The 21,917-nt window shown below is 38.8% G+C and overlaps 1 protein-coding gene across 1 annotated transcript in view; it reads left to right on the forward strand.

The window, feature by feature from the left end:
* RBM33 (RNA binding motif protein 33) overlaps positions 1–21,917 on the forward strand; it is a 134,447-nt gene that overhangs the window by 29,673 nt on the left and 82,857 nt on the right. The window contains exons 4-5 of the mRNA XM_011941593.1: positions 5,460–5,536; positions 7,427–7,745. Coding sequence (XP_011796983.1) covers positions 5,460–5,536; positions 7,427–7,745 — 396 coding nt within the window. The remainder of the gene's footprint in view (positions 1–5,459; positions 5,537–7,426; positions 7,746–21,917) is intronic.

Genomic DNA, 21,917 nt, shown 5'->3' on the forward strand with positions numbered 1-21,917 from the left:
ATTAACTGTTTAAAAACAGTGTTCTCATTATCTGTTTATTAACTGTTCTCATTATCAAGATAGTTTAGGCTTAATTTTTTTGTTTTTTTGAGACAGAGTCTCGCTCTGTTGCCCAGGCTGGAGTACAGTGGCACAATCTCCGCTCACTGCGAGCCCCGCCTCCTGGGTTCACACCATTCTCCTGCCTCAGCCTCCCGAGTAGCTGGGACTACAGGCGCCCGCCGCCACGCCTGGCTAATTTTTTGTATTTTTAGTAGAGACAGGGTTTCACTGTGTTAGCCAGGATTGTCTCGATCTCCTGACCTCGTGAGCCACCCGCCTCGGCCTCTCAAAGTGCTGGGATTACAGATGTGAGCCACCGCGCCCAGCCTCAAGCTATTGTTCTTTTAGGTTAAAATTTATCAATAATATTAGTGGTATAAATCTATATTTCAAGAAGTGCGGTAAGTTCACATCTTTTGACTGATTTATCACATCTTAATAGATTTCCCTTTTAATCTCATTTGTGATACAGTTAAGATCTCTTACTAGAAGTACCAGGCCGGTCGTAGTCCCAGCAGTTTGCGAGGGTGAGGGCGGGTGGATCATGAGGTCAAGAGATGGAGACCATCTTGGCCAACATGGTGAAACCCTGTCTCTACTGAAAATACAAAAATTAGCCAGGTGTGGTGGTGCATGCCTGTAGTCCCAGCTACTTGGGAGGCTGAGGCAGGAGAATTGCTTGAACCTGGGAGGTGGAGACTGCAGTGAGCTGAGATTGCACCACTGCACTCCAGCCTGTTGACAGAGTGAGACTTCATTTCAAAAAAAAAAAAAAGTTACCAGTTTTGCCATTTTCTTGTAACTTACTATATTGCATTATTAGTATTTTCTTTAATGTGTGAATGCATTTTAGAATTCTTTTAAAGCCACTTTGCATTGTGTGTTCTGTTTATTACTGCATCATCAGCCTGCAGGTGGCCTGGCTTTGACCTCACCCCACTTTCCTTCCTTTAGATGGCTCTGTCATCACTTCTAACACTGAAAATTAGTGTGGTTAGTTGTAAATCCACCTGATTCTATAGGAGTAAATGGGGATGCATCCGTATCAGTTGACGAGAGAGCCTCGTGTCTCTGGTCTATGTTGTAGTGTGATGTCTGGAGTGGGGGTGGGATGCTCAGTCCTCCTTTGTCATGGTCACTGGAGGAAAAGGCTCCTGTTTTTATCCTGTATGGGGGAATTATTTTGCACACTCTTTGAGGTGCTCTCACTTGTATTTTTGTACCTAAAGTGGCTACTTTTTTCTTTGTATTCAAGACACTTTAATGGAGAATAACAATTAGATGTTAAAAGGTTTAAATGTAGTAAAATACTTTGACATGAAGTTAGATTTCTATCTCTAGGCAAGCCTCATGTCACGGTTTGCCCTGTGTTTCTTTCCAGAAAGCTGTAATAATTCCCTTTTAATACATGTGACCTCCTCTCATAAAAAATAAAGTCCTGACCTTTGGGGTCAGGACTGTTATCAGCAAAGATGGAGAAATACTATTTGGTTTGGACTGTAATGCTGACTGTTCTGGGGGAAGTCATCCTACTTTTCTCAGTTGAGTTGATTGTCGTAAGTTGCTCACATTGGGCTGGAACTGAAGCAAGCCAGTGACAGTGCATTCCGACATCTCAGTGGCGGGGTTGCATCTGTTTTGGACATTTTGGAAGTGTGTTTACTTTGGAACAGGAGATGTATCTCTCTCATTTCCTCTTCTCTATTCTTTCCTAACATAAAATAAATGCTTTGTACCTTATAGGAAACAAGGCATTGAAAATATATAAAAAAAGAAAGCCTGAAAAATTTGTAAACAGTCGTGACTAACGTTTTATCACCTGTCTTTTGTTCTTTTCCCATGTGTTTTTAAATATGACCGAAATATAGGCCGGGTGTGGTGGCTCGCGCCTATAATCCCAGCACTTTGGGACGCTGAGGCAGGTGGACCACCTGAGGTCAGGAGTTGGAGACCAGCCTGGCCAGCATGGTGAAACCCCATCTCTGCTAAAAATACAAAAATTAGCCAGGCATAGTGCATGCACCTGACGTCCCAGTTACTCGAGAGGCTTCCTTGAACCTGGAAGGTGGAGGTTGCAGCGCTCCTGCGGTTGCACGCCACTGCACTCTAGCCTGGGCTAGAGTGAGACTTGCTCTCAAAAAAAAAAAAAATTGAAATATAGATATAAAACATTACTTCTTTTCAATTTAACATTGTATCATTGGCATTTCCCCCTTGTCATTAGGGTTATTTTAAAATAGTTTATAATGGCAACATAATAGTCAACGTTTGTAGATGCTACAGTATACCTAGTCACTCCTGTGTACATTGAGGTTGTTTCCAGCTCATTGCTTATGACTTTTTTAAAAACACCTTTTTGTGGAAAATCTCAAGCATATACAAAAGAAGAGAGAACGGTACGGTTTGCTCTCAGGTGTCAGTCACCCAGCCTCAGTAATTTTCAGTTAAAGGCTGTTTTGCTTCTTGTTTACGTACTCACTCCCTACCTCCTGAATTATGTTATGTAAATCTCAGGCATTATGGTGATATTTAAATGGACAAGTCTTACTATGGTTTTGGGATTTTTTTCTTAGGTGGTTTCTATAAAGAGGAATTCTGGCCTAAGGGTGGAAACATTTCATGGTTCTTGTATTGCCAAGTTGCTTTCCAGAAATGTTTGATCCACTTATGTTCCTAGCAGCAGGGAATAAGCATTGCCCTCACTTTTCCATTCCCTGTTCGATACCACTTTTTAAAAAGAATCTTTGTCAGTGTGATAGATGAAAAATGTTTTCTGGTTGGCTTAATTTCTATTTATTTGATTTCTAGTGAGAGCGAGTTAGTTACTGCAGGGTCTATGAATGGGGTTCACGTGATGAGGACACCGGCTGCCTGAAAAGTTGTTTTCTCCCACTGGGGTCCCCATGAAGTGCACAATTTGGAGCCTTTGCCTGGAAAGACTCCTGTGGCACAGACAGCACGAGGGAGGTGCATGGTACTGAGGATGGCACATGGGTCAGACCGTCAGGGACAAGTTCATTCATGTCAAGAAGGTTGTTAGGGCTCAGTTTTAAATATATAATTAAGGTTTCGAATTTAGGATAAAGCAGGCTGATGTGACCAGGCTAGAGCTTTTAGAAAGTGGGTAAGAGTGAGATGGAAGTTGGTTGCCAGCTTGCAGTTCCTTCTTTAGCTTTTGTGTTTACCTTCATCAACTTGTGTTGGACAGACATTCTCCTGATACACTGAGGTGGCTCCGTTTCATAGATGCCTGTGTTGGAGAATGTTTTGGGAACCATTTTCTTCCTGTTTTTAAACTCTGGCTAATCCATGTAGGTTTTATATTTTTGGGAGTATTGGAGAGAACTATTCTTTTTCTTTCATATTTGTTTCTCTGCCCATGGGAGAAATGACCTGTTTGGAAAGATTGGGAGAAAGGATTTCACTGGCATCTGTGGCCACTTTGTCTTCATATCTTGGGATCTGTGGTCCTGCTTTCCTGCAGACCATCCTGAGCAGAACCCTCTGGAGCCCGAGAAAACTGTTCACTCCAGTTCTTTAGGATGTGTTGAAATCAGCTTTGGCCTCAAAGCTGTAGCCTAGCTCTCCTTTCCAGCTTTTTCAGTGAAGCGGATATTGTGCTTATTGCCTCCTGTGTCTGTCAGTAGGTTTAAAAGTCAGAGAGGAAAGTTGAATCCTCAACGGGAGATTCGACTCCCATGAGGGCCTAACACAGCACAGATTCCCTTTCTATTTGCTTGGTGCATTCTTGGCTCATTGATTTTTGACAGATACTAAGAGTTTTACTAAAAAGCTCAGAGAAGCAGCCCCTTGAATGAAATTTGTCTCTCATTGAATTATTAATTTTTAAAGATTTCCTGAAGTTTTATTTACTGAGTTGGACAGCCAAACTGAGGTTTGTCTGTGGTAGGCCTAGCTCATAGCTCTCACTTTCATAATGGCATCTCCTTTCAATCTCAGAAATGGATGACAGATTATATGGTCACCTAATGGAAATGTCATTTTCTTTTCTTTTCTTTTTTTTTGAGATGGAGTTTCATTCTTGTTGCCCAGGCTGGAGTGGAGTGACTCACTGCAACCTCCACTTTCCGGTTTCAAACAATTTTCCTGCCTCAGCCTCCCGAGTAGCTGGGACTACAGGCGCCCTTCACCACGCCCAGCTAATTTTTTGTACTTTTAGTAGAGTCAGGGTTTCACCATGTTGGCCAGGTTGGTCTCGAACTCCTGACTTCGAGTGATCCACCTGCCTTGGCCTCCCAAAGTGTTGAGATTACAGGCGTGAGCCACTGCGTCCAGCCAGAAACTTCATTTTCTGTCAGTTAAGCAGTCTGTTTTGTTATCACGCATATCTGTTCTCCCTTCTGCGGATAAACTGAGTATGTGGCCTGTGTTGTTTTATTTTCATTTTATTGTGGTGTCAGTGGTTAGGTTGAGTCCCATGCGACTAAGAAGTACTAATAAGATTAATTAGTTTTGACTATCAGAAATACTGTAATAAAGTATACAGATAAGTTTTTTTTTAGGTGTAACTACCAGGGAAAGACTGCTTGTTTGTTCACCTTTAAGTAGAAAACCAAGTTGATTTTTCTCTCTTTACTTTTTAAGAATGAATATGTGTGTATGACAGTGTGTGTGTGTGGCTTTGACTGTCTTTTGTGAAGGGAGTAGAGGGAGTAGTAATTTATATATACCATTTATTACATATAAGTAATTTTAAAAAGGGAAGAAAGTGTGAAGTAGTGTGAATAAGTAGTGTGAAAGTGTGAATAACACCCCCTGAAAACTATTCTAAGATGCTCAAATATATATAACCTAACAAAACCTGGAACTCTTGACAGAATAGCTAGGCTCTCTATGCTTATAGGTAGGAGTGCCATCAAGAACAGGAGTGGGGAACTGAGCTGCTAACATTTATTTTCATATGTGATCTGTATTGGAAAAACCAAAGTTTTATTATAGTCTCTTATTTCAATTTAGTGATTCAGTTATTTAAAATCTTATTTCTAAAATTACACTTTTTATGTTGTTTAAAAAATCTTTAGGTTTTGGATATTAGCATTAAATTTAGTAGTACCTTAAGGATATCTTACTTTTTTGTGTATTATAAGAAGATATTATTTGTTTGTAAGCCTCCACCAATGAACTTCTTACCTTTTCTCTTTTGTGTGAGAATAAATGTGATCATTATACTTGCTGTTTTTACATTTAATTTGCCTGGGCACTTGAAGCTGAGCCCAGGAGGGATCCACATGCCTTGTATGGGATCTCTTGATTGTCCTCTGGTGACCACAAAGCCTTCTGGGTGGCAAACGTTTTAATATAAGGCTAGAAACAATTCAGTCAATGTAATTTTGTACTTTGTAACAAGTCTTTTTATGGAAGTGACACACATTAATTATATTTCTTATTTTAATTAGAATCAGTCGGATTTGTCAGATGAAGAGCTAAATGATGATCTTTTGCAGAGTGATAATGAAGACGAAGAAAATTTCAGGTACTCAGTATTACCTCATTATAAATGTTCTTTATTTGACTAGATTGATAGGAACTGTTACTTATAATTATAATGGAATATAATTGAATAATGTAGCCTTATATCTTTAACACATGATTACATTCTAAATGGAATACTAGTAATAACTGTAGAAGCCATATGGATGTTCTGTAAACAGAGCAGCTGTTTAAAATCAGTAGTTCTTGGCCAGGCATTGTAGCTCACGCCTATAATCCCAGCACTTTGCGGGGCTGAGGCGGGCAGATCACTTGAGGTCAGGAGTTCGAGACCAGCCTGGCTAACATGGTGAAACCCTGTCTCTACTAAAAATTAGCCAAGCATGGTGGCGCACGCCTATAGTCCCAGCTACTTGGGAGGCTGAAGCAGGAGAATTGCTTGATCCTGAGAGGCAGAGGTTGCGGTGAGCCGAGATCGTGCCACTGCACTCCAGCCTGGGAGACAGAGTGAAACTCCGTCTCAAAAAGAAAAAAATCAGTAGGTCTTTCATTTAATGATCTCTGTGAGTTCTGTTCAGTGCAGGTTATGAACATTTAGTACGGATATCTACTGCTCTTTTAAAGAATTGCTTTATTTGGGTGGAGGGCAGTGGCCTGGGACTCTTAACTCTCCTGCAGTTTGATGTTGCTGCATTTGTTTTCATTTTAGCCAGTTTATTGATATCGTTTACTGAATTACTATTTTGGACACTTTGGGAGGTGATACTTTAGACTCTAGTTGACTGGTACGATGACTATCTTTCTGTTGTTGACATATAGTAAGCTGTATTATACGAGGAGAGAGACATTCTGGTAGGTGGAATAATTTTTTTAATTTCATGAGGAAACGTGGGGAAAATGTAGACAAGCTCTTGGTTATAAATGTAATTAGTGAATATATGCCATTTATTATTCAGCCATGGATTTGTAACAGATTTTCTAACATAAAGTAATTTTTACAGGTAAAAATAAGTTTTAAATTATTCTACCAGCAGATAAATTTCCCAATTCCATTGTTTGACATCATTGTTATATTTTGATCTTTTGAGTTAGATTGCCTTTTAGAAATACATCATTGAAGTTTTTTAGCCACAGTATCTTGAAGTCTAAGAGGTGTATTAATTTTTTGTTAGGATTGGGTGCTGTGTGTGAACATAGATTTATCTGCACCATCTTGCGTGGGAAATGTTATCTTGCACCTTATTGTTTGTGCAACTGTTATGATTTAATAGGTGGAACATGATTTTTTTGCAGTTTCAAAACCTTTGTTATTTTACTTAGAAATTATGAACAATTTTTAAAGATATTTGTGACTAATATAAATTTATTTATTTGAACACTGAAATGTATTTTCACACAATTTTTAATATTTTGATTTTCTTAAACAGGAGTTTATAATTCTATCATAGATGTAAAAAAGAAAAATTGTTCTTAAAATTCCAACTCTGATTTTCTGCTTATAGAATAATACTCCTGTTTTTACTTTGAAATCTTAGCAGTTTCTATTTCATTCTGTAAATTAGAATGAAATATAGTCTATTTGATTTCAGTCTTGGACTTTTGCCAGTCAGATGTGTTTCATCTGTGATTGATTTAATTCTTTTGGTCAAATAACCTGCTGCTGATGATAAGTAGAGGCTCTATATGCATTGCCAGTCTGTGGCCAGCTCCATATAGCACAGTTAGCTCTGCTGTATGCATTAAGGGCTTAGGGCACGGCTCTACATAGCACTTTAAGTACTGTTGGAGTTAATGTGCGTTTGTCAGTAACTGGAATAACTTTTTACCAGTCATGGTTTAAATCTTTGTAACAGCTGTTTATATAATGGTTTAGTTTTGAGTTCCTCTCTTCATTGGCTGTTTTTTTGTGTGTGTGTGTTTTTGTCCTCTCTAGTTCTCAGGGTGTTACAATTAGTCTGAATGCTACATCTGGCATGGTTACATCATTTGAACTGTCTGACAACACTAATGACCAATCTGGAGAACAGGAGTCTGAGTACGAACAAGAACAAGGAGAGGATGAACTGGTTTATCACAAATCTGATGGATCAGAATTGTATACTCAAGAGTACCCAGAAGAAGGACAGTATGAAGGCCACGAAGCTGAGTTGACAGAAGACCAAATAGAATATGTGGAGGAGCCAGAGGAGGAGCAACTTTACACCGATGAAGTGTTAGACATCGAAATCAATGAACCTTTAGATGAATTTACAGTGAGTCTTTTCTTCTTTGTGTGGCCAAAGATAACCTGGCTTCCCATGCATAGGCTTCTAGACTGATTTGAAATCTATTTACCTCCCTTGGGAGGGAGGGGAAATTAGACCTTATTATCACTGTCTGCCAGTTTCTTTATCTGAGCTATGACAAAGTTTGTGTTGACAGCTTGTTTGGCCAGAGGTAATGCTCCTTTGTCATTCTGGAAGGCTGCAAAGAATCATGACCTTGAGGATTGTACCCTAAGGAAGAAAACAGCTTTGTGTTGTGGGGATACACTGTCAATTGTTAGGAGTACTTAATGCAGAGCTTTTATCCAGGCTTTAGACAAGATCTGATAAAGTCCTTCTAAGGTAAAAAGATTATTGACCTGCTAAAGACATCTTTAAGGTGCTAATATTCCAGAGTGATTGATGTCCTGTTCATTCATCCTTTTTGTAGCTGAGAACTGTCTAAACCTGAATAAAGAGATTGGAGGTTAGTTTAGGAAATGTCACATACAATTCGTTATCTATAATCGGGAAGCAAGATTGTGCTGATTTTTTATTTCAGAAAGATGATTTTGGTAGGTAGTTTTTTTTTTTTTTTCCAAAGTTGAACCAACAAGAAAGAAAAAATGTACTAGTGTAAGATTCTCATCTTTTAATGATTCATCATCAAAAGATATTTGTTTTTTAAAATAAGCATGTACAAAATTTATGAGGGAAGGATGTGATCTCAGTAGCTGTAGTAGAATCTTAGGGTTTTTGGGAACACCATGGGGGCCGAGTGATTGGGGCTGTTGGAATGGTGACAGAAGTATGCAAAATTGGGACCTTAAAGAGCCCATTTGCAATGGGAGTAGCTCTGCTTTTCTGTATTTACATCTTTTTTCAGAGTAAGCTTTCATTTCAAAAAAATAGTTTAGAAGTTGCTGAATTTTGGTCATGTGTATGAGTAATTTTGTAAAGGATTAATTGTTTATGTGGAACCTTAGAATTAGTTCTAGTCATGATTGTATTTAGGTGTCTCAATAGTTTTCTTTCTTTTTTTTGAGACGGAGTCTTGCTTTGTTGCCCAGGCTGGAGTGCAGTGGCGTGATCTCCACTCACTGCACCCTCCACCTCCTGGGTTCAAATAGTTCTCCTGCCTCAGCCTCCTGAGTAGCTGGAATTACAGGCGCCCACCACCACGCCCGGCTGATTTTTGTGTTTTTAGTAGAGGTGGGGTTTTACCATGTTGGCCAGGCTGATTTCGAACTCTTGACCTCACGTTATCCACCTGCCTCGGCCTCCCAAAGTGCTGGGATTATAGGCATGAGCCATGGTCCCTGGTGCTCAATAGTTTTAAGATTTAATTTTTTTTGGTTAATGTTTGCTCTTCGGTAGATACAGTAATGAGAAATGTTCGTAGTTTTGGTAAATAGAATCATGTAAAAGGCATCATGGGGAACTTGTTGTTTCCATAACCCTGTAATAATTTGTTCTAGTAATCATTCGCTAGTGTAGGCACGTGCCTTCTGGTTTATTGGTGTGTTTGTATGCCCTTAACGTGAGACACTGTAATTTCAAATGCTTTTTGAAAATTAAACCAAGATCTTTTAGAATTGTGCCTAGTTATTACCTAGAGTATTTTATTATTTCTGTTACTCATCAGTAAAATAAGATGATTGGCTAAGAGTCCTGGGTTCCTACCTCCTGTAAGTTCAGCAGTCCAACAAGTCTTTACTGATGTCTAAGCACTGTGGACACAAATATTGCTAAACCGTGTCATGAACATTGGCCTTGCCTGTGAACTTAGTACTAGGCGGCACAGATCATAGCGTGGAAGGTGCCTGAAGGAATGCGTGTACACAGCCACATAGAAGTCCTCTTTCACTTTGGTGTTCTTGCAGAGTTTGTTGTAAAGAGAATTTCCAAGTGAGGAATTTCCTTCTCTTGTATTCCATTGTCAAACTTGAGGTTACACATAGGCCCCAGTTGTAATAAAATCCAACTTAATTATCCAACATCTTGTGGTCTAAGATTAAGGTTTTGAAAAGAAGAAAAGGTGGCAGTTTAATAATACTCATAGTACTCTTCCACATTAAAATGATTTTTTTTTCAGAATTAAAGTCTTAAAGTAAAAAAAAAAAAATACTTAGCCATTCTGAAAGTGTCCTAATGTTTTCACAGAGAGTTGTAAAGTTTAAAGTTGAGCAGTAGTAGTTAAATGTCTCTCTGTGAGCACTGTCAGTTCATCTTAATACGTGTGTTCTAGCCGTGGTCATTCTTTTCTTGTTTTATGATGATCACAATGATAACGTCTGAATGGTCTGAAATTGCCGCTTCCTTGGACAGGAGGAGATACACAGAGAATTAAATTGGGAGGTACTCTTATCTTGCTCGGCAGTGGGAGCCTCTCTGTCTCTGTCTTCTGAGACTGTCACTGAAGCTCAGATGATTTATTCACCTTTAGACTAATGAACACATGAGCAGATTGTGTCTTTGTGTACCCCAATGGTATTTTAGTTTATTAAATGGCTTGTATGACTGTGATTTTTGTTCTCCCTTGGGTTTGTTAACCCCCCATTCTAAAGCCAGACTTGAACCCTGAAATGTGGATCTGTTGGAACCTACGTGTAAAGCCACATGGAGGGGCTTTGGTGCATAACTGGGAGTAGAATCATGAAACCCCAGAATGTACAGTGGGAAGGTTTGCGGTTCCCTATGAAGAAAGGGAGGTCCAGAGATATCAATAAAGCTGGACGCACAGCTCTGCTGTTCTTTCCTGTGAATTTTGCTGGTGCTCTTCTTGGGAGAGGGTTGTGATTTCATTTGAAAATGTGTGCTTTTATATTAGTAAGGAGTGTATATTGGTTTAGTCAACAAAATATTAGAAGATTGTTGGGTGACTTCTACCTTGAAGTGCAATAAGTTTATTTAAGGCCTTTAAAATTAACATAGATTGAGATCTTATTTTTCTGTAAAAACAACTTCAGGTTGACATTTTATGTCAAGAGTAGCAGATTTTTGTTTACCAGTGAGAATCCAGGGGTGTGGACTGTACTCCATTGTACACTGGCTGAAGATTTGGATTAGCATCATTTATTTGGCTTTATTTGAAATCTGAATGTCCTGCTTCCAGTGGTTCATGGGTAGTGATAGTTGTTATTTTGATAGGGCGCTAACAGTTTTTTCTGGAAAATGACATGCATTGTGTTCAGATTGTCTTTAAAGAATTGTGGGAACTGAGGTGGTTTGTCACCTTAAATACAGCTGCTTTATTTGGGGGTTCTAGATGAGACTGTCATGTACCATACAGTAGTTGTTAAATTTCTGTAGGTTGTTTACTCTTTGAGGTTGTCTGCCTTGGAACCATTTTACTGTTCATTTTTTAGCAAGTAGCCTGGGACCCTGGGATGTCCATCCCCACTGAGTAGGGTCAGATGTTGTCGCTTGTTGCAATACCAGAAGCCCTTCTTTCTTCTCCGCAGTTGTGGCCGTCTCCAGCCAGCTTGCCTGCTTTCTTCCATCTACCCAGAAGGGATGCTTGCTTGCTTATACACCCCTTAAGTTGCATACAAAACCTGGAATCTTCCTCTCATTTGGGTAGGAGGCCGAATGCAGAAACATACTAAATATGATTTTTAAAAAGCTCCTCTGTTTAATTGCTGATGCTTTTGTTGTCTTACATTGCCACAGAAATAGAGTTGGGCATGATTTCAGCCCCCTCCTGCTGCTGAGCTCCTCTGTGAGAGCACATACACTGTGTCTTTAGGTGGCTCTTCCGTGCTGTTGATTTGCAGAGGAGCTGTGTGACAGAGCACTTGGAGTTTGAAGCAAAAGCCCACGGCACTCGCTCTGGTGGCTGGGCCAGCATGATATGCTTTGTTTGCGTTAACACGCAGAGGAGCTTCCCCTGTTTCTGGGCCTCGTGCTTTGTGTTCAGTCAGCTAATCACCATAGTAAAACTTTCTACAATTATTAAGCATGAATCATAAAGACGAAAAGTGCGTAAAAAACCACCCCGAAGCTGTATGAGAAAAACTTGTTTTCTCTTTAATGGCTGTTAGGATGAAGAATACTTGCAGGCTTGTGGTGGGCAACAAGGGCTGCGAGAGCAGGAAGACTGTGTGGCAGAAGATGAATTAGATGAGATTACTGATGCCCAGGTTGCTCCTGCAACTGAAGAGGTATTTGTTCATCTTTTAAAAAGAGTCAGAAAGTTTGCTGTTTTTCCCCTTGGACTTAAAATGAGCATCTTTTTGGCATTAGTGAAAGTCGATACATATCTTTGAACTGTGAGTATATAGTGAAAAACCTGATCTTTGTAGGCTCCTTGGGAAGTGAGTTCTGGTGTGCTGTGATTTCCGCACAGTGTGTGCCCCGTAAGTGTTAGAGTGTTGTAAATGTGGGTGGAAATCTTTCAGAAATGTGACGTATATGTCAGTGCTTTGAAAGCAGTGCTGTAATTCTTTTTAATTAGTCAATGACAGTTAATTTGGACCATTATACAACAAATACTGCAAGGTTTCTATAATTAGGTGCATTTTTAGTGTTGAAGAAGTAAGGATGACGAAGCTTGATTGCTGCTTTCAAGGAAATTGGGTTCTAATGTAGGGGAGAAAAAAGACGTGTAAATGCCTGTGTTGTGAAAACAAAAAAAGTAAAACCACCTAAGAGAGGCTCAGAGACAGTGCTAGGAGTTCACCGAGGAAACCCCTGGGGAGAGAGGTTCAGGGTCCATGAGGCTTTATGGCAGAGGTGAACCTCTGAACTCTGAGGTAGGTCTTGAAAGGTAGATGCCATTTGTACTGAGAGGCGGGGTGAGGCGTAGAGTTCAATGGTTGCTGTTCTCTTACCCCAGAACTAGCTCCTGTGGGCCAGACGTGCAAGCCACAAGTCATTCTTCAGCCTGAGAACTTCACAAGAGTGTTTCTGAATACTGTTTTCATCTTTTGTCAAGAGGCCGTGAAAACTGATATTTACTGGCTTAGGCCATTTACTTTAGATGTTATTTCAAGGATTTAGACACTCAGCCCAGAAAACATTTTCTTTAGCCTTTTCCCCCCAATATAAATAATACTATGACAGTCTATGAATGTGCATGCTGTGCACATTACAAAACAGAAGCACTTCTCGCCCACACCCTTTCCCCTCCACCGAACTAAGTTTGATATTGTGTGTGTGCTTTCCTCTCTCTTTCTCGCTCGCTATTTGAAATAATTTGAAACTTAGAGAAAGGACAGAATAATACAAAGAACTCTTTACCCAGATTCTCCAGTTGTAGAAGAATGTCCAAAGAACTAAGACAAAGCTAAAGAAGATGTTAAAAGCACACAGAGAGTAGAGGTTAGGTGTGTCTTGTTCATCACTGAATTCTGTAGCACTCTCTTTATTACAAAGCTGGCACCAGCCTAGGTTAAACCTGAAAAGGGGTAATTCAGGCAGAAGACATCTGAGAAGAATCTAAGTAGCCAGTAAAGGAGAGAGAATTAGAAGACTGCGTGGAGATCATTCCCCGTGGTAAATAGTTGAGAGAGAAACCAAGGAATTCAGTGCCTTTTAATTTCATGTCCTTTTTGTTTGTGGTATTTTGAAGTTGGAAAACTAATTTCGTTGTTCGTTTTTCCTTGTAATTTATTTTAGTTTTTAGATAACAATATTTTGTTTATTCTTCCCTGATACTCTATAGCATATCTTAAAATAGGGAAAGGTTTTGTAGATTTCAGTTTTCAAAAGATGGTTACGTAAACTTTTATTGTAAGGCAGTTAAAGAATAAGAATGTTAACAAGTACTATCATTGCCTGGGTGCCTTCTGGAAGTACCTTCTAGTTTTAGGTGTTTTTAACTTCAATTCCTGGACTGTACTCATTAAAATATTAAAACAAAAGATGACTATTATAAAAAATGGTGACCCGGCTGGGTGCTGTGTCTTACGCCTGTAATCCCAGCACTTTGGGAGGCCTAGGTGGTTGGGTCAGTTGAGCTCAGGAGACCACCATCCATCTCTACCAAAAGTACAAAAAATTAGCCAGGTGTGGTGGCACCTGTGGTCCCAGCTACTCAGGAGGCTGGGGTTGGAGGATCACTTGAGCCCAGGAGGCAGAGGTTGCAGTGAGCTGTGGTTGCACCACTGCTTTCCAGTTTGGGTGACAGAGTGAGTCCCTGTGTCCAAAAAAAAAACGTGATTTTTTTCCTTTGATTTTCAGTGTCTCTTGTGTAGCGGAGGAGGGAGAAAAAGAAGGACAAATAATGTGAGACAATAATTCAGGACTTGAATAAGCAAATGAACAATGAGTGTATGAAGACATGTTCAATAAAAATTAAAAGAAAATGGAGAATTTTAATCTACTTGAATATTGACAGACCTCAGAATTATTGATCAGATGTAATCTGATTCACTTGAGAGAGTGTTTTGGAAACATTGTCAGGAGACAGTTTTCTGAGGGGCCTTCGCTTAGCTGCAGATTTTGTGAGCAAAGTGAACAAATCACTGCCTATCCTTTGTTCCAGAATACCTTTTGGAGGATTCTGGTGTATCTGACAGCTCCAGATGCAGTGTCTTCCTCTGGAGTAAGGGCAGGCTTGCTTCCTTCCCATTGTGACACATTCAGGGTTTCCTGTGCAGTGAGGTCCCTCCTGTAACACAACCTCCTATGTGTGCAGGGTCACCTGGCTCTCTTCATGTGGCCCAGTTGGGAGTGGGGCCTCTTGGAGCTGGTGCAGAATGCTACTGCTAGTGATACAAATAACATTCTCCTAGTCTCCTTATTTCTGAAGAAGAGTCTTAGCCTTCTTACAGCTTCCATGAAATGGTGACCAGCTAACTTGTTAGCTTGCAAGTAGAGTAAAATCTTACACTTTTCATTGTTCTTGACAGTATTAAAAGCTTTAAAGCTCTTGTCCTTGGACTCATCAGTTCCACCTTAGCAAATTTATCCAAAAAAATTAATCTGTGTTCAAAGGTATATGTATCAAGTATTTGTTTGCAGCATTGAAAATAAATGGAACCAGTGTATAGAAGACTAAATCACAGTCTAACCTTAAAGTGGAATGCAATATACCAAGTGTTGTCTTAGTTCTGTTTGGCTTGGAAAGGTGCTCGTGATGCATTAAGTGTAAAGAGCAAGATGATAAAATTCTTCCCTTCCGCTCCCCCTGTAACTGCAGATCTAAATATATGTGTGTAATTCTCAAAAAAATAAGTCTATGTAGTTACAGATGGAAATGGTAATAATGATTACTGCTAAATGGTGGAATTATTTAGCCTTTGTATTCCAGTATTTTCTGATTTAAAATGATTTTTACTATAAGCAAAATAACTTTTATAAGTAAAGAAATATTCTTTTTCCTTTTAAAATATGAAGAGACAGGGAAACACAAGGTGGTTAAAATGCCAGCCCTTGAATTTGGAAGGCAAAGAGCTAGAAGTTGCATTTGCTTCACTCCTGTGATGATTATTACTATTTTTTTTTTGCTGTTAACACTCTCACGTGAAACTTCCTAAGGGTCGCTTTCAGTATGAATCTTTCTAGCAGAAAGAGCTCATCCATATTATTTTATCTTTTTTATACCATCTGCTAGATGTATTATGTACTTTTTACTTTTAAACTGTGTATCTCATAATTTAGATTTACTGTTGAAAAATATTTTTAAAACGTATTCGTGTATTTACTTTTTTATCCTTTCCTTGATGGTTTTAGTTTACTTTGTTTATGTTGCTTGCTTTTGTGGTAAGGGCAGGTTCTTTGTAATGCTCTTGATCTTAAGACTTTTTTCAGTAGTCCTTCCTGGAGGCTGGTGATGTGCTGGTCTTTTACACTAGCAATAAATACTTTGGTCTTTTTTTTTTTTTCTGCTGCATTGTGGAATATTAGTCAATGAGATAATTATTGGGAACTCATGTACATAATACTGTTTTAAGTGCTGAGAAGTAGAAGTTGCTAGTATTTCAACTTTTGTAGGATTTGGTTTTGGCGGGCTTGTGATCTATCTTTTTTAGAAGTCTAAATAAACTGTGTAGTCCTCAGGGAGGAGCACCATTTTTAATGGGCCACATACCCCTCTGTTTTGGTGTCTTCCTAGTCCCTGGACTCCTTTTCCTAAACCTCTGTGTGTTGCTGAGCATCCTGCTGTTGCTGAGCAGCCCGCTGTGCGCCGTGCCCCACCAGTGTTGCAGCATGCCTGGCTCTGCATTGCTTCAGACCGGCAGAAAGTGTGTTGCAGTTTTCCACATGACTTCATTCTTGGAGCTCTGTGAAGGTCTATATTAGAATCTTAATTATAGAACTTAAAAGCAATTAATTAATTTTAATTGAAAAGCCTATTTTAGGTGACTCCTTTTATTTAACTAATGTTCTTGCTTGCTTCATATAGAGAAATCACTGTATTTGAAACAAGTTAGATCTAATTATAAAGACTAAATATCAGTCCTTTTTAGTTATGCGGCCACATTAGTGCCAATTATGCCATTGTCTTCTAACATAGTTATTTAAAAAGACTTGCCATTTTCAAATTGTTTTGGCCTGTGTAAAGGAAGAAATGAGAGAAGCTTTAAAAACATCTTTGCACCATTTAAAATACTTGTGAAATGGTGATAATGTTTACATTTAGAGATAAGCATAGATGTAAAGTGTACAGTAAGTTTTGATACATGTATACATCCAAGTTACTATCCCTTGGTTGAGAAGGAACAGTTCCATTAGGCAGAATGTTTTTGTCTGTTTAGTCCTGACTCCTCGAGTAAAGCTTTTCTTATTTCTGTACCTAGACTGGCATTTCCCAGTCTGGAACATCACCTAAATGTAGTCATCTAGTGTGTGTGTTCCTGTGTCTTGCTTCTGTTCCTCAACATGTTTTTGAGATTCATCCAAGTAGTTGTGTGTATTAATAATATATTCCATTTTATGGATGTACCCCATTTGTTCATTCCCCCGATGATAGACATTTGAGTTGTTTCCAGTTTTTTTGTTATTATGAATAAAGCTACTAAAAGGATCTTATTATCCATATTATCCATCTTTTTGTGGATGTGTCTTTTTGTTTCTCTTGGTTATTAACAAGTAGTGGAATTGCTGAGACAGTCTAGAGGTATGTTTACTTTTATAACAAACCGCCATTGGTTTTCCAAAGTGGCTGTACCATTTGGCACTCCCACCAGTAATGTGGAGGAGTCCCCATTGTTCCTCATCATTTGATGTTGCCAGTCTCTTGATGTAATCCTTCTAGTGGGTGTGCCATCGTGGTTTTGGTTTGCATTGATCTGACCTCTAATGATGTTGAGCACCATTCCATGAGTGATTGACTTCCGTATATGTTCTTTGCTTCTAGTTTTAGTCTCTCGTTCAAAAAAAAAGTGGGTTGTCTTTTTTTTCTATATATGCTGTATATAGCCCATATATTTTTCATAGAGAAGATATGCTGTCTATACATATATTTTCTACATACACAATATATCTTTTAGGGAGAATATGTATGCATACATACTGCATATATTCTAGATAGATAGTTGTCTGTATATTCTGGATATCATTACATTGGCAGATAATTACATATTACGTATTCGTACTATAAATATTTTCTCTGAGCTTGTGGCTTGTGTTTCCATTTTCTTTTTTTCTTTGAAACGGAGTCTCGCTCTGTCACCCAGGCTGGAGTGCAGTGGCATGATCTTGGCTCACTGCGACCTCTGTCTCCTGGGTTCAAGCAATTCTCTTCCCTCAGCCTCCCGAGTAGCTGAGATTACAGGCACGTACCACCACACCTGGCTAATTTTTATATTTTTGGTAGAGACGAGGTCTCACCATGTTGGCCAGGCTGGTCTTCAACTCCTGACCTCAAGTGATCTGCCCGCCTCGACCTCCCAAAGTCCTGGGATTACAGGTGTGAGCTATGACACCTGGCCTCATTTTCTTAAATATGTCTTTTCATGAGCAGAAAATTTTAATTATGATGAAGTACAAAGAATTTTGTGACCTAAGAAATCTTTGTTTACTCCAGAGTTATTATCTTGTTTTCTTTGGGACACTTTACAGTATAATTTTAGTTAAGATTATGATCTTTCTCAACGTGTGTGTGTGTGTGTCTGTGTGTCTGTGTCTGGGTGTGTCTGTGTGGTATGAGATTCCGTTTTTTCCATGCGTTTTTCTAATTGTTCACAACTATTTGTTGTAATTTCTTTCCTTTCCCTTTGGAGTGCCACAGTGCTTGTCCTGACAATAAAATTAGATTTTAGTCTCTTTTTGTTCCGTTGTTTTTGTATCCTTATTACCAGTACTATACAGTCTCGATTACTGTAACATGAAAGCACGTTGTGTCAATCCACTAATTTTATTCTTCCTTTAATTATTTTGGCTATTGATGGTCCTTTGAATTTATGTATAAATTGTGGAATGGACTTGTGAATAGCTACTTAAAAGTCTGGTTAGGATTTTGATAGAGAATGGATAGTGTTTTTAAATCAAATTGGGAAAAACTAGCATCTTAATAATCATATTGCCTGTTAATAATGACAGTTTTAAAATTCTTCCTTCTCAATCTGTCCATTTCTTTCTTTCTTTTGTATCATTGACCTCTGGTACTGTGTGAATAGAAACATTCAGGACAGACATTCTTGCCTGTTCCTGATGTTAGGGGGAAAATGTTTATTTCATCATTAAGTATGTTAGCTGTACGTTTTTATATCAGATTGAAGAAGTTATTTTCTATTTTGAGTTTGCTGGGATTTTGTTAAAAATCAGAAACGGGTATTGAATTTTGTTGATGCTTTTTTTTTTCCCCATCTATTGAGATAATTATATGGCTTTTATTATTGTAAATTAAATTAACAAAAAAATGATGAACCATGTTCCAGATTTTATTTCCATTTGACTAGTTTTTCTCTTTATGGCCTCTCACTGGTCTAGGACCCAAGCCACGTACCCCATTGTTGTCTCTCCATTCCCCTTTGTTGTGCGACAGTTTCTTAGTGTTTCCGCGTATTTCATGACCGTGACAGCCTTAGCAGGTGCTGGCTGAGTATCCTGTACGGTGTCTCCCAATCTCGGTTTGTTTGACGCTGTTTTCATGATTAACCTGAGGTTGTGGATTTTGGAAAGAACACCATGGAACCCTTGTGCCACTGGGCACGTGACATCCACAGCGTCCCTGGCAGCGCCCACCCTGGTCATTTGGGTCAGTGTCTGCCAGTTTTCTTCATTGTAATGTTGCTTTCTCTTTCCTTATTCGGTTCTTTGGAAACAAGTCACTAAGTCTAGGCTACCTTAGGGGACGGGGTTGTGGGGAGAGGGGAGGAAAGGAACTTAAGCCCCACCTCCTGGAGAAGGAGGAGGAGGAGGAGGATCTCCATAGATTTGGAATTCTTCAGGTAAGAATTGACTGATTTTGAATGTTAAATCAACCTCATGTTTCTGGATAAACCCCACTTGGTTGTGATGTATTATCCTTTTTATATTTGGTGAGATTCCGTGTACTTTTACTTTTAAAAAGGATTTTGTTTCTGTATTAATGAGGGACATTGGTCTGTAATTCTTTTTCTTCTAATTTTTGCACAGTTTGCTCAGTCTTTCCAACCCATAAATTTTCACTGTTGGTAGAATGACTTTCATTTTTATTTGGTGATGTATCAATTATTCTATCAATAAGCATTAAAAACTGTGAACTTTTTGTAAGCAATGTTTTCTCTCTCTCTCTCTCTCTCTCTATATATATATATATATGTATTTTTACATTTGTGTATGTGTGTGTTTCAGAGAATTACTGATTGTTTCTGTTTAGATTTTGGGATAGAATATTCAGTTTTCTTTCAAAACACTGAGATCCCAGTTTCATTTTGGAATTAACTGGAGAACTTCAAAATATATACAAGTCTGAGTATCGTTCCCTCTTTGCTTTTCCAGTTCTTTCTCCATTTATGAAATAAAGCCTACGTGGGCCTCTCTGTTTTTTAAGTCTTTGATGGTGATTTTCATATACACTCTGTATTAAGAATTAAAAATAAATCTTTGAGGTTTTCACAATAAATCAGTAACTAAAAATCAAACCTTGACTACTTTTTGGCAGTGTCTATACTGAAATGAAAGATTTACATGCACGTTTAAATGTTCACACAACATAATCTTAGGATAGTTTGATTTTTATATTGTAGCCCCACACTACCCATCAGTGGAATGTAGCTTGTCAGTGGCATGCTAGGTAATACTTGTTAAAAAATTACACAGAAGGCCAGGCGGAGTGGCTCACGCTGTAATCCCAGCACTTTGGGAGGCCAAGGTGGGCAGATCACGAGGTCAGGATTTCAAGACCAGCCTGACCAACATGGTGAAACCTCGTCTCTACTGAAAATACAAAAATTAGCCAGGCGTGGTGGTGAGCGCCTGTAATCTCAGCTCCTCGGGAGGCTGAAGCAGGAGAATTGCTTGAACCCGGGAGGCAGAGGTTGTAGTGAGCCAAGATCACGCCACTGCCTGGGCAACAGAGCAAGACTCCGTCTTGGGGAAAAGAAAATTATACGGAAGATCAACATTTTGGCAGACAGGTTAATTTTCTAAACCTTATGGTCAAGAGAGATGGATTTTTTTAAGCCCTGTATTTAGAATAAGAGGTAGTATTTCTTCAGTGGCTGAAGAGTTAAGCCTAGCTTAGTGAATGTCGTCAGATGGTCTGCAGTTGAGCAAGTGATATCAGCCGTGGTTGGTGTCTGTCAGTTCAGTTTCCCTAGTCTTTGATATAGTTGAAGGATTAACTGAGCCCCAAGATTTGGACCAGAAGTTTGCATTCTAGGATGGTTCCATCACTCAAAAATACTCCTTGTGCTATCCTTTTGTGGCTATACCTTTCCTTCTTTCCTAACCACTGGTTACCGGTATAATTTTGTTCCTTAGAGAATATCATATAAATGGAGTCATTGCAGTATATAACCGTTTGAGGTTGACTTCTTTTACTTAGTATAATGATGTGTTTATGATGTTATCCCTGTTATATCAATAGGTCATTCCATTGTATTGCGAAGTAGCATTCTGTGGTCTGCATGTACAACAGTTTATCCATTCATTCATTGAAGGACATTTAAGTGTTTCCAGTTTTAGTGATCCTGAATAGAATAAACATTTTCCTATAGGTCTGTTTGAACATAAGGTATCATTTCTCTAGGGTAAATATCTAGGAAGAAACAATTTTCAACTCATCTTTATCCTCCTCAGATTTCTTAGATGGAGATTTGGATGCAGAATAAACTATATTAATTTCAGTGCTGTCTTGTTTTACATTACACTTGTTTGGAAAGTCTTTGAACTGTGCTTACAGTTGTTAATAGTTGAATTGAAATGACTTTGTAGAATCTTTGCTTTGTTGGTAGTGATTTCTTTTCCTCCCTTTTGGCCTTGCTACTACTCTATTCAGTCTGTGGACCTAAAGTGTTGGCGTCACCTGGAAGCTTGTTAGAAATGGAGAATCCCAGGCCCCACCCTGAATCTGCTGAGTCAGAATCTGCTTTGCAGCATGATTGCCACCGATGACTGGGCATTGAATTGGAGAAGTGCTGCTCTAGAGCATCATGGGAGTGCAGAAGAGATGTCCTAAGGAAGCTGGCTTTGGTTCTGTTGGAAAGTGTGGTGCAGCATGTACCTTGCAGGCATCCTTCTGATTTCAAACACTCAGTAGTACAGAAATAATGGTATCAAACCAGCAAAAATCCTAAGATTTTGGTACTTTAAAATTCTGCAGTATGCTGGACGTCAGCATACTGAGTGCAATTGTCAGGCTTACGGTGAAAGTTGTAGTTTACGGTCATCTCCTGCTGTTCAGGCATTTGTGCTCCAGAAGATCTTTTTCCACTTGGAGGATTTGTAGTAGAGTGTGCGCATTTGTAGTTGGTCTTTTTACATCGAAAATACTGAAAAAGGCAAGAATATAAAATGATTGTGTCATTGGTTTGTTTTCATTTTTTTCTTGTGCATTTTCTAATAATGTTCACTGTTACTTCTATTAAGAGTAAATATTTACATATTATAAATCACGAGAGTATAGGAGCAAATATATATTCTTTACATTGATAAGAAGTGTTTAAATTGACCTTGCTCTCTGTAAGTACTTATTTTATGTCTGAGAGTGGGTCACAGAGACTGATCGAGGTGAGAGGTGATTCTTTCACTAGGAACATGAGTGACACTTGGCAGTAAGAATTGTCCACAAATAAATTACTTTTAATT

The sequence above is a fragment of the Colobus angolensis genome, unplaced genomic scaffold (genome assembly GCF_000951035.1).
Source record: "Colobus angolensis palliatus isolate OR3802 unplaced genomic scaffold, Cang.pa_1.0 Scaffold2, whole genome shotgun sequence".
NCBI classification, from domain to species: Eukaryota; Metazoa; Chordata; class Mammalia; order Primates; family Cercopithecidae; genus Colobus; species Colobus angolensis.